At 35.2% G+C, this 13311-nt stretch overlaps 1 protein-coding gene across 15 annotated transcripts in view; it reads right to left on the minus strand.

Moving 5' to 3' along the window:
• Positions 1-13311, minus strand: part of TMEM232 (transmembrane protein 232) — a 210865-nt gene that overhangs the window by 141829 nt on the left and 55725 nt on the right. For all 15 annotated transcript variants that reach the window (XM_015542903.2, XM_042991086.1, XM_042991076.1 and 12 more), the window contains 2 exons: positions 12958-13112; positions 1178-1301 (listed from right to left, as the gene is read on the minus strand). In XM_015542903.2, coding sequence (XP_015398389.1) covers positions 1178-1301; positions 12958-13112 — 279 coding nt within the window. The remainder of the gene's footprint in view (positions 1-1177; positions 1302-12957; positions 13113-13311) is intronic.

A 13311-nucleotide genomic window follows, 5' to 3' on the forward strand; every position in this document is an offset into this window, starting at 1 on the left:
TAAAACTACATACTGTACTCATGGTAAGAAATATCTTCAAATTTTATAGAGCTGTTAAAGACCATCACCAACTAATATTTCTAAAATGTACTCAATTAAAAAACAGGTTTTCTGTGGGTAGATTGCATAAAATCTACTTCAAGGAATAAAAACTACAAATATCTAAAAAGTTTATAAAGAACAACTTTTCAATTTCCTTGGTAATCAATAGAATGTAAATTAATCCCCTGAGATAGCATTTTCCATATCATATTATAAAAGAATATTTTTTTATATAAAGCTCAGTTCTTATGTGTGGCACTTTATACATTTTTCATAGGAAAGCAAGACAGTTATATCTTCTGGAGAGGAATTTGAACATCTTTTCTGAGATTATTAAAAGAAAGTTCATAGTCTATCACTCAGTAATTTATGAATCTATTCTGAAGAAATAGTCATAAACACAGATAAAGATTTTATTCATGAGATTTACCAGTTCAATATTGTTTGCAATTAACTGTGAATAATTAGAAACAAACTCACTGTTCAACAATGAAGAAATTGTTATCTCATGCAGACTAAAATGTAAGTTTTAACAATATGTAATTACAATAAAAAGTGTTTTTTGTAATATACTTTAAATTTTCTAAAAAAGGAAACTAAACCATGTATGACTGTATGTTCTCAAGTTTGTTAATACAATTTAAAGTTCCTCTCATGTAAGGAAGCCTGGGTGGCTCAGTCAGTTGAGTGTCTGACTCTTGATTTCGGCGCAGGTCATGATCTCACAGTCATGAGATCAAACCCAGTATTGGGCTCTGCACTGAGCGTGGAGTCTACCTGAGATTCTTTTTCTCTCCCCACTCTCTCGCCTCTCCCCCATGTTCTCTCTCTCTCTCAAAATAAATACATAAAAATTAAAAAAAAATAAAGTCCCTCCCGTGTGTGTGTGTGTGTGTGTGTGTGTGTGTGTAATCTATTTCCATACCTCTACATCTTTAACTATACCCATCTGTCTACCTATCCATACTGGGATATATGGTAAATGTGCATTTACTTTTATATTTAATTAAAAATTTTATTAAAAAGTTATGCTCATTATAACCCCTAATATTATATTCAATTTAAATAGTGGCAAAAATAAAATTTGTTTTTCTTCAGGTCTTTTAGCACACGTAAATTAACAACATACTGTTACCTGATTTTGAACAGACATAATGCTTAAAAGAAAATCTCTCATTAATTCCATTAAAGCTTTCAAGCAGGCCATGTTTAATTTGGCAGCCTCCCCAAGGACCAGCAAAGCCAGTGTTGAATCCAACCTAGGAATTTTGTGAACAAAACAACAAAGACCTTAATTAAAATAATAATAAACAATTTTTTAATGAAGAGAGTAATTGGCCAGAGATAATGAGTATCCCAGGTTATCAGATACATTTACTTTTAATAAAGGCCAGTATTGGTTGACACTAGTCATGATTAAAGTCTATAGGAAAGAGCCACATTTTGAAAGATATTCACATTCAGAGGAGTGTTATGTCAAAAATCTGAGAGTAATAAATACTACAAAATATCAAATTTCTTCATAGATCCTGCATAACAAGCAATCAAGAGGTCTGATTCTAGAGTATCCCCAAAGTGTCATAATACATTCTGATTTTTAACTTTTTACACCTGATTCCAAGAGGTGAATTTAAAGAGTGTTTTCCTCTAAAACAAAAAGAGAACAAATTTAAAAATGGTCTTCCTAAACACTCCAACAGTTCAGATTATTTGATTTTACAAAAAGTATAATTTCTCAAAATCTATATTTCAGTTTAATTAGAAGACTATCAAGATTTATCTTTAAAATATTATATAATAACTAAAAAATCACACAACAATTTATTAGTTATAAATGTACACATACTTGATAGGTTCAGGAAATTATACATTTGGTGCTATTTTTACCCAGTTGAAAAAGATATAGTTGGAAAGAGAACTGGTAAAAATGAAAATGTGAAATTGACTCTATCTAGAGCTGCATATTGTCTTGATTTCTAAGCCACTGATAAATTAAAGAGTTAGTATATTTTACAATTACATTTGACTTTCACAACTGTGATATTTCAGGCCAGTATGTCAAGTTCATCATCATTATCAAAAGGAAACACCTCTAATCGTGGGCGAAAAGACAATTCTTTATATTTGAATAGAGCTTTACAGATCTCAGTGTGCTTTCGCATAAATTATCTCAGTGAACCCCACTTTTTGACACATTCAAGATCTTTTTGAAAGCTTTTCTTTTAAGTATTAGAAAATTGACACATAAATAGATCTGGAGATTTACCCAAGTTCCTGTTTTAAGCTAGGTTAATGATAACTACAGTCTTCTTTCACTTATGGGTAATTCCTCTATTGCTGTTCCAAACCATTATTAAAGCACACAGAAATTAGACATTGTGGTGATCATTTGACAACATACACAAACACTGAAGCATTATGTTGTACACCTGACACTAATACATTATATGTCAATTTTACCTCAATGAAAAATTTAACCTTAGTATGACAATGCTGCCTACCTAATATTGTCTGTTCCTTCTTTTCAGAACTAAACCTCAGTTTTGTTCAAGATGGCAAAATGCTCAGTTAACACTGCTCCTCAAAATGGAAATATTCTATAATCGTGATTGTGAATGCACAGGTGTATGTATTTGATCAAAGGCCATAGATCTGTATACATAAAATGTGTGAGTGTTACTGTATGTAAATTATATTTTAATAAATTTTGACTTAAAATATGAATCCCCACATTCTCTTGAAGCTTGGAATAGCCATAAATGTAGATTTAAGGCTAAATGAGATACAAATGGAAGTGTATTATGAAAGGCTTCCAGGTAAGCTATTATTTTTCTGATGAAGAAAAAGATTAGGGGCACCTGGGTGGCTCAGTCAGTTTGGGCATCTGACTTCAGCTCAGGTCATGATCTCACAGCTTATGGGTTCGAGCCCCGCATTGGGCTCTGTGCTGACAGCTCTGAGCCTGGAGCCTGCTTTGGATTCTGTGTCCCTCGCTCTTCTGCCCCTCCCCTGCTCTCTGTCTCTCTCTCCTTCAAAAATAAATAAACATTAAAAATTTTTTAAAAGAAGAAGAAGAAGATTAAATTTAGATAACAGGTGATTTTTTTTTTTCTCCTTTGCTCATCCTTTCCCTCCTGCTTGGAATACATACATGACACCAGAAGGTTGAGCAGCTGTCTTGCAACAATGAGGATGAAAGTCCAATACAAACAATGGAAGAAAAGGAAGCTAGAAGGAGCTTGATTTTCTTAAGTATCTGCATATTAATGGTGTACTGCTTGTTATGTGCAGTAATCAAAGCTCTATTTAGTAATGCAATTGTAGTTAGGTTACTGTTAACATGCAGAAGAACTGAATCCTAACTGATAGACTCAACACGATGTTTACAAGCATGAACTTGGAGTCGGAAAAATTATAGATGGAATCTTATCTCTACCACTAATTAGGTATATGACATAGGGCAATTTGCATACTCTCCTTTAGTCTTAGGGAGGGATCTCCTCATCTATAAATAAAAATAGATAGCAAAACCTACATTTCGGAGACTATTGTGAAATTTAAATAAAATACTCTATGTAAAATGGCTAGGTTCGAAATGCTGACCTAAATCGAATTACAAAAAGACTATTCCTTCAAAGTCAAAGGATAGGAGTTTGATACCTTTTCTCTGTGAAGTCCTAGAGTGACTAACGCCCAGATGCCCTCTGAGGTGAACGACCAGTGAGTCATTCTCAGAGTACTCCTCACCCCACTTCACAAAAAGGTCAAGCAAAGCATAATCACAGAGTTGACAAAATGTCTTTGTCCCTGAACATACCTCACAGTCCCAATATTTTGGTTTGTCTGCTCTCTTTGAAGTCTGGAAAATCATAACTAACCTAGGGCACTCACTAAAATATGGACGAAAAAAGATCCATCAGTGTCAGCCACCTATGGTAGAAAAATGCTTCAACACAAGCACACTATTTTCAATAAATGCTGATTGCAAAATTTTCTGTAAGTGAAAATGTCTCCGCCAAAAATGGGATAGAAACACCAATACTTACTTGCAAATAGGGAGTTTGTTAAAAATCAAAACTGAAAATCAATGTACATTGAATTCAAGGTTGATTAGGTCAGAAATTTTGCCTTAGCTTCTTTATGAACTCACCAGGTCTCAATTATTAGTAGAATAACTTGGTTTTACAATGCTGTGAAATTAAACATGTATAAAGTAATTTGTAAATATTATAGATTTCCCCCTAATTTTATAAATAAAGAAACTGATGCAGAGGTTTACTGGCTTGTCTAAAATAAGTTACTTGATTCATTTTACTTTTTAATTTTTTTCACTTTTTTTTACTGTTTTACTAACTTTTGAGACAGAGAGAGACAGTATGAGTGGGAGATGGGCAAAGAGAGAGGGAGACACGGAATCCAAAGCTGGCTCCAGGCTCTGAGCTGTCAGCACAGAGCCCAACATGGGCCTCGAACTCGTGAACTGCAAGATCATGGCCGAGGTCGGATGCTTAACCGACTGAGCCACTCAGGCGCCCCAATTTTTTTTTCACTTTTTTTTTTTTTTACATTTTTTTTTAACGTTTATTTGTTTTTTGAGACAGAGAGAGACAGAGCATGAACGGCGGAGGGACAGAGAGAGAGGGAGACACAGAATCAGAAGCAGGCTCCAGGCTCTGAGCCATCAGCCCAGAGCCCGACGCGGGGCTCGAACTCACGGACCGTGAGATCGTGACCTGAGCTGAAGTCGGAGGCTTAACCGACTGAGCCACCCAGGTGCCCCACACTTTTAAAATTAATGTGAATCACTGTATACAGGGAAGTAGTACCAGATCTGGCCTGAACTTCAGCTAGCCTTACTCCAGCCCAGCATCCCTTCTACACTAATATAGATCAGCTAAAATATAATAAACAAATATAGATAGGTAAATAGATAGATAGATGATAAATAAATCAGCTAAAATACAATAACAGGAGGCTTTGTAAAAAGCTACCTAGCTATTTACATACAACCTTATAAAAAGGTTAGGAACATCAGCATTCAAGACAGTTTTCCTAGATTCTCCTTACTCCTTTATATCGATTTCTTCAGTGATCAAACTGCACTTTTAAAAGATGGAATTAAAATGTCTCCAAGTCATGGGGTGCCTTGGAGGCTCAGTCAGTTAAGTGTCTGACTCTTGGTTTCAGCTCAGGTCATGATCTCATGGTTGGTGAGACTGAGACCCGCATCAGGCTCTGTACTGACAGGGAGGAGCCTGCTGGAATTCTCCTTCTCTGTCTGCCCATTCTCCGCTCGCATGCTCTCTTTCTCTGTCTCTCAAAATAAACAAATAAACATTTAAAAAAATAAAATGTCTCCAAGTCACGACCCTTACACAGGGCTCTTTCAACCTTTCAATAGATACCTAGGAAAACACTGACAACGTCAAAAATCCACATGACCCTAAAAATGAAAGACTAAGAGTTAAAGAAAAGTCACCAAGAGCAGCAACTTTATAGGGAATTTCCACAAACCATAAAATTGATGGAGCTGGATTAGGAATAGCAATAAGGAGTGCACACATGCTGCTTCATGAAACATAGCAGCCTTGGTTCCTCAAAGAAAGTTAAAAGGAATAAAAGGGGAAAAAAGACATCTCTACCATCCACAGTGTTTGTCATAGTTCAGAAAAAGTAAAGCCAGTCCCTTACTTTGGAAGTACTGTTTTTTGGGTTTTTTTTTTTTTTTTTTTTTAAGGAGCCAGAGTATTATTTCTGTGCTTCATCAGCATTTCTCTATACTTACTCAGAGATGGAAATTTCTAGATGCCAAGACGGGTAGAAAACCATGCTCGTGACAATATGTGTGTAGGAAAGAGGAGGGAATGTGTGTGGGGGTGGGGAGCAGGAGAGAGGAGGAACACTATGCCAGGAACACGGGAGGGCGTTTTCTCCCCAAAGGTAAAACATCAAAGAGGAAGAGGAACACAGGAAGGTCCCTGATGATAGTGCACATTGAGCGTTGTAGCATCTAACATCTCTGCTATGGATCCTGTGAAGACAAACCTCTTCATTTAAAATAACAAATTTTGTAGATTTCTCCTAGATAATAAGGTAGGTAAAAATAGAAAAGAGAAGGGGATCCTATGTGAGACTGATGAAAAATATATTAAAGCAAGGGATTAAGAGAAGACCAGTCCAAATACTCAGAGAGGATCACATCTCTGAAAATGATTTCTTAGAGGGACCAGAAGTTATTTTTATGACTCTTAAGTATCTTTAATAAAGCCAAGGAAGAAGAAAAGACCATGAAAAGCCTTGATACTGAGATGAAAGGTAATAGAGTAAGAAAGCAAGAGATTGCAAAGAAATTAAAATACAAATGTAAAATTCAAATCCATGATGAGGAAGTTAACTGTAAAAGTTGGTTGGAAGGAGAAAAGTTGGAAAATTCTTACATAATTTAGAGGAAGTCAACTGCATTTAAAGCTGGCAAATTGAGACCCAGTAGTATCTAATTCCCACTGAAACAACCAAAGAAACAAAATCTACGCGGGGAAATCTGTAGTACTACAGAAAGGAAAAAAAATAAAGGAACTTTAAAGATTTTAAAGTTATGAAGAAAATGGAATCCAGATGAAGGAAAACATTTCCAATGCCAAGAAGCCAAAAATTAAATCTAAAATTTAGTGAGGCATACATGGGTTTTCTACTCTAACATAATGCATAATCTAAGCACAGGCAGGAGCTGTGCGTTGAGCATGTGAACAATGAATAATCAATGGAAGGCCTTCAAGACATATAGACCTGTCACCACAGCATTTGTGCAAAGCTTCACATAGCAGGACTTTTCTCTAAGTGAAATGAAGGATTCGCCTTTACACCTTCATAAGATGGCCAGGGAAATAAGAGAGGATGCCTTTTATATCCTGGCTACCCAATCACAAAGATGTACCTAAAAGTTCTGGATTGAAAATAAAAAGGATAAAAGAAGCAGACTGGCTTTGAACATCTAATCACAGCTATAAGTTAGGAAATGGCATAGCAACATTTAGTGATTTAAAGTGAGAATTAGGAAAAAACAAAACAAAACAAAACTGTGAGCACAGAAGTCTATTTCCAGACAAAATGAATGTTCCACTTTTTAGGGGGAAATGAATGGTAACAAATGTTATAATCAACCTAGAGTTGTATACAATCAAAGGCTCACCTAATGCAAGAGATATAACCTATGTTCCTACCTAGAATATACTCAAACCAACCAAATATTTATTTATTTAAATATTTATTTATTTATTTATTTATTTATTTAAATATTATTTAACAGCTTAAGAAGGAGAAATTGTAGTGGTAAGTGGCTGATGGTGGGAAAAATAAAGTGTAATAAGTCAAAATAATATCATAAATATCACCTTAAAATTAAATACAGATATAAAACTCATTCTATAAGAAGGGACTAGAACATTTTAAAGAGTGACTTAGCCTTAATGTTATCAGAAACTCCAGATTATATTAACAGCCTAGGAAGGTAGGGTTAAAGTAAATAAATTCGTCTCAATCTTCACTGCACATGGAGAAGAGGGCAATCAGGATTTCATTCTTGGTTTTGACCATTTACAAAAACTAATTTGAAGAATGCGTGTCTCTTGCCATTGTCTGATTTTTGATACTTCTTAGAAAAGATGGACATGTAAATCTAGTCTTTAGCATGTCTGCTAAAAGAGTTCTTTCTCCTGCTTACAGAGCTTCATTCTCAGAGCTCCAGGACGACAGTGGGAAAGAATGAAGGGCTGGTGTGTTAGACAAGCCAGGAATGCAGCTTCACCAGAGAAGGCAAAGGCAGGTGGGTCACTGACTGTCAACCCCCTCTAGTCCTATCAGGCACTTCTTCACCTGTTTGGTTCACTGGTGGTAATTAATCCCAGCAGCGGGATCTTTCAGTCTTTGTTTTTCCTCTTCTTGTTTTTTTCTAATCATGGCAAGTTATAAGACCCTGATGCGACCCTGTGACCTATAAAGATGGTTGTTGTTAAATAATTTTAAGCCGGAGAGTGGTCTAATCACATTTAGGTTGTAGCGCTGGCAGCAGAGTATGACAAATTATTGATGGGAAAACTTAAGGCAAAGAGACCAGTTAAAAAGCTACAAGAGTCATGAGACAATATGGGCCTAAACCAAGGTTGTGACAGAGCAGGTAGAGAGCAGAACAGTTCTGAAATGTAGCAGTTAGCAGTTAGGGTGTCTAATTTGGTTAAGTTGAGGAGAGGACATGTGTCACGTATTAAGATCAAAATTCAGCAGGCAGGAGCCTCTCTAGGAAAAAAATAATTCCGATCTAAACTAGTAGGGCATGAAGCATTAGGGGAGAATCAAAGTATAAAAAAGTGTTCTCATTACTTATTTAAATCTCTTAAAACCTCTCTGAGATGGCTACTGTCTCTATTTATCTGTTAACCAGACTCTGTTCATAGGGGTTAAATGACTCATTCAAAATTAGACAGGTAGCAAGAGACAGGATTAAAACTCAGGTCTTCTGATTTGAGGTTGAATGTTTTCTTACTGCACCATAACTTAGCAAAACATAATTACACATATACCCTTGATGTATACTAAATGGTTAAACTTAGCCCAGAGGATCAAAGGATAAATTTAAAAATCCAGGAAATGAATTTGAAGAGTGAGGACCTACACTGCCGTCTCAGCTCATAAAGAAGGCAGAGGACTATCGACAAAAACTTCTTTGAATGGTTTGGGTCAGACTGTCCCATGAACATTATAATTGCTGGGGTTCAGGAGATAGGCAATGGGGATATCAGTGATCTCGACAGAAATAAAGGCCTTACAGCCTATACAAAGCAGTTGATTTTGTCTGATTCATTTCAACGCAAACACAAATACCATACCTCTGGAAAACACTTGCCCTATCTATATAATTTTAAATTGTCAAGCTTTTTTGGAATACATTCATGGAGTGCATTAAATCAGCTATTTTGCTTTGGGAGATATAATTTTATATGTTATACTGCTCCACTGAAATGCCATACTGCATTTCTCAGCAGTCTTCATTGGCTAATAATTCAATTATAAACACAATTCATTATTTTCATGTTAGATTAGAAAGCCTTTTGCACTGGCTTGAGCTATCTTCCCAGAGCAAATGGGGCAGTTTATAAAAGGCCAAACCGCAGGGTGGAGCATTGAGAGTATAAAGCATCATATAAAATTTAACCACATTAAATGGAAATCTGCCTTACAGCAAACTGCTTATCTGCAGCTCAGGGCAGCTCAACTTCCCAGATAAAGGCTGCTGCATGACAGCTAGGAGGGGTTCATGTAGTCTCTTTTTCTCTGCTTCTTCACCCTGTTTTATAATTTATTGTCTTTAGTGCATTTCTTCACCTTGTTTTTTTTTCTTTTTTTTTCCCTGTCCCTTAGTGAGCAGAGAGGTTGCTCTAATTCTGTGATGCCTTCCCTGAGTCTTTTCATGGATTCCAGGCCTGCTCTTTTTTAGGCTCAGCCGAAACCACTTGTGTCAATTTCTTTCCTTTTCTACTGTATGATCTTTATAAAGGGGGCTATAAGAAGCAAGGCAGGGATCTACAATGATGAATCATTTACTGATGGATAGCATCAGAAATGGGCAGATGAGAACCACTCACTTGTATGGGCACAAGAAATTTTTGCCACTATTAATCAAATTTCTTCTGATCATTCAGTTGAATGGTCTCCTTTCTGCATTTTAAATCCCTGAACATTGATTCACCATTATGGTGACTTTACTGATATGTGCGGCAAACAAAATTTTTCAGGTTACTCCTCTTAATAGTCACTTGGCATTGAATTTCAAGTGCGAAACCAAATTTATCTTCCACCAAGTGTCAAAATTCCAAGGCTACCTGGTCCAGCAAATCATGACAATGTCTTAATTTACTATCAAGGCCTGATGCCTCAATATTTCTATTTCATTCTAAATACATTGTTCATTTTCTTAATTTTTTACATGTAACCAATCTTAGGAGTATGTAAGACAAATACTCAATTTTCCCTAGAAATGGAAGGCATTTCTGCTTTGATTTTGATAATTACATCACAGTTTGTTTTGTCTTATCTGGAATAATGACCTCTTGATAGCTTTGTAGGCTATTACATAAATAAATATGTTATAAGAAGAAAAATTAATTCTTTAATATTTGCCATAATGAGTGTTATCATCACAACAGAAAATTTGACTAACAGAAGTTAATCAAACTGCTAACTAACTTAAAAATTAATCTTTTAGGGTCTCAGAGCCTAGAGCCTGCTTCAGATTCTCTCTCTCCCTCTCTCTCTGCCCCTCCCCCACATGTGCTCTGTGTCTCTCAAAAATAAATAAATATTAAAAAATAAAAAATTAATATTTTAATGTAAATGGATTATTGTTTACTAGAGTCATCACTTTAAAAAAAAATTGAAACCTCTTTTAAAAAAACCAGTAAATATAAGAAATAGAATCAAAATTATTTGCCAGTGTTTTTTAAAGCAGTTATCTTTTCCTCTTGATTTTAAGCAGTTACTATGTTTAGCATTTTTTTCAATTTACCCCTCTGGTCATTCCTCATTGTCTAAACACTGCCATCCCCTCCTTCACTTGATCTTCACCATGTCTTCCCAGAAAAGGAGAAGTCAGGACAAGCATCTTCAGTGACAAGATGCTTCAGAACAGTTATCTCCTTCCTCGTGCAGTCAGAACGAAGCGTGCTATACTGGGGCCCTAAAAATGTCATTCCAGTCACTAGTAAGTTTAATAAACATGGCCTTGCTTTCTCCATCTGTAAAGTAAGAATCGTTCTGTATGATCTCCAATGCCCCCAAATCTGTAAAATACTAAGTATAAAAAAATAACTACCAAGGTTCGTGGGTGACTTGGTCAGTTGAGTGTCTGACTCGCCATTTTGGCTTGAGACGTGATCTTGTAGTTTGTAGGTTCGGCCGGGGTGGGACTCTGCACTGGCAGTGTGGAGTATGCTTAGGATTCTCCCTCTCTCCCACTCTCTGCCCCTCCCCAACAAAATAAATTAATAAACTCAGGAAAAAACTATCTTAAAGACTGTTAAATAACAAAATGCAAGCAAGTAAATTTGAAGGTCTAATTGGCTTATTAAATGATTCATGAATCATGAAGCACCCCATCTAGCAAGTAGAGGGGAGCTTCAAGGAGTTAGAAGGGTTTTATAGAAGGAGGGTCATTATTAGCAAAAGAAAAAGATGGCATTCTAGGGAGAAAAGCACGGTGTCTTATTATGCTAATTATCTCATGTTTTTAGGGGAATGGAGAGGGCCCAAGTAGCAGACTCATTGATGCAGATTGAAAAATTCCTAGCTGACCTTTTTAAGACTACATTTCCAGGAGCAGTTAAAACTTCACTTAGATTATGTATTATGCACCAGTTTGGGAACTCAGTCTAAGTGTACCATTTGGGGCCCGTGGTGTGTTTGTTTGTTTAACAAGACAAATCATAAACAAATTAAATCAATGTTGATGCAGTACAGTAAAACTGAAAATTGGGTAAAGAAACAATTCCCTGACTTTAGAATTAGCTACTCTTAACTAGCCACTTTTATTATCTCAATATTTATTTAAACTTGCTTATTTGGTAATTATTAGTATACCATATATATAGAATACCATACTTATTTGGTAATTATTAGAGTCTTCCAAGAGCTAACGTAGTTCTAGCCCCTTTTGAAAACTAAAGTGTGTGTTTGAATCCCTAACAATTTATTTCCTATAGTAAGAGTGGTCTGAAAAAAATCACCATGGCTTTCAGCATAACCTACTTTACACCAGTGAGAATCTCTAATTTTTGTTGTATTTATCAGCTCTATATTAATATATACTTATTGAATACTTACATTCTATTACATTGTAATTTTCCTATTTAAAGATATTATCCTTAGGTTTAAAACATGAAGGAATCACAATCTTTGTTAACTGCAATACTGAATAGATTTCTCCCATTACAGGACAAAACAGAACAAGTTCTTGATGAAATGTCTTCTGCACTAGGCTATTTCTAGGAAATTAAACAAAATCTAAGCCATCCTCCAGAAATCTTTACTTGATCTAGGATCCTAGAAACTTCCAAATGAAACTAGGAAAACACCTTTCCTTCACAAGGAATCCTCCAGATTCTTATAATTTACATATACAAAGACCTTTGGTATAGAGCTGGCAGCCAGAGACATAAAAACAGGAACTAATTTTAAGAAAAATATATGACGATTGAATTTGCAACTTGTTACGGCATGACATTTTTTATTATTATTATTATTACTATTACTATTATTCCAATAGCAATGGAAGAGGAATTCAAAACTCTGTCCTCAAATATTGAAAAGGGAAATCTCTGATCACTTGTCTCAGAAATACTCCTTTAAAATTCTTCTTTCTTCCATTGAACCCATGTCCTCTTTGGTAGTAATTTACGACTTCTTTTTCCTTCTCAAATTAATATATGTACAGGAGGAAATTAACACTTATCAGTCAAGATTTATTTTTGTTAAACTTTACAAGTAAGGCATAAAGAAACAGAATTTCAGTATATTTCCTCCAAGAAAAATAAACTGTGCCTCACTGCTGTTGTTTAACAACTCAAAAAATAAAGGATGTTTTAAATGTGGGGACGCACTCTTTATCAATAACAAATTTCATTTGATAAAGATAAATTATGCAATGCATGCATGCAGATTAGCAAAAAAAATGAAAGATAGGAACAATTTATTGATGAAATGAACTAATACAAAATATATAAATTGCCCTAGCATTTTGGAATAGAGATCATAAATTTTTTTCATAGTCAACTAAGGTGTGATTAACATTTAAGTACAAAGGCTATTTAACATTTAAACACAAAGGTTTCTCCATGAATTACTTTGGATTTATAGAATCCCTCTTACCAGCATTTCTTTTGAAGCTGCATTTTATGAAAGATGAGATGTTCAAGCACCTTATTCAACTGAGGACTATTCTTCTGAACACATGACCAGGCAGCCACACAGTGCCAGAGCAGGTGGTTAACTTCGTGTCCTCCCTGATTGACTTGCAAATGTTCCTAGAATTAAAATATAAAAATATATCTGGAAAAGAGTTATCTGACTTGAATAAACATGAAAATATACAAATGAAAACGCATTACTTTCTTAAACTTCATGTTACACAATACAGAGCAATTTACTAAAGTACAGTTTTATAAGTACATACAGTATGGAGAAGGAAAAATAATTTTCCCTCTACCCTTCCAGGTTCCTGGA

This window comes from Panthera tigris, chromosome A1 (genome assembly GCF_018350195.1).
Source record: "Panthera tigris isolate Pti1 chromosome A1, P.tigris_Pti1_mat1.1, whole genome shotgun sequence".
Taxonomy (NCBI): domain Eukaryota; kingdom Metazoa; phylum Chordata; class Mammalia; order Carnivora; family Felidae; genus Panthera; species Panthera tigris.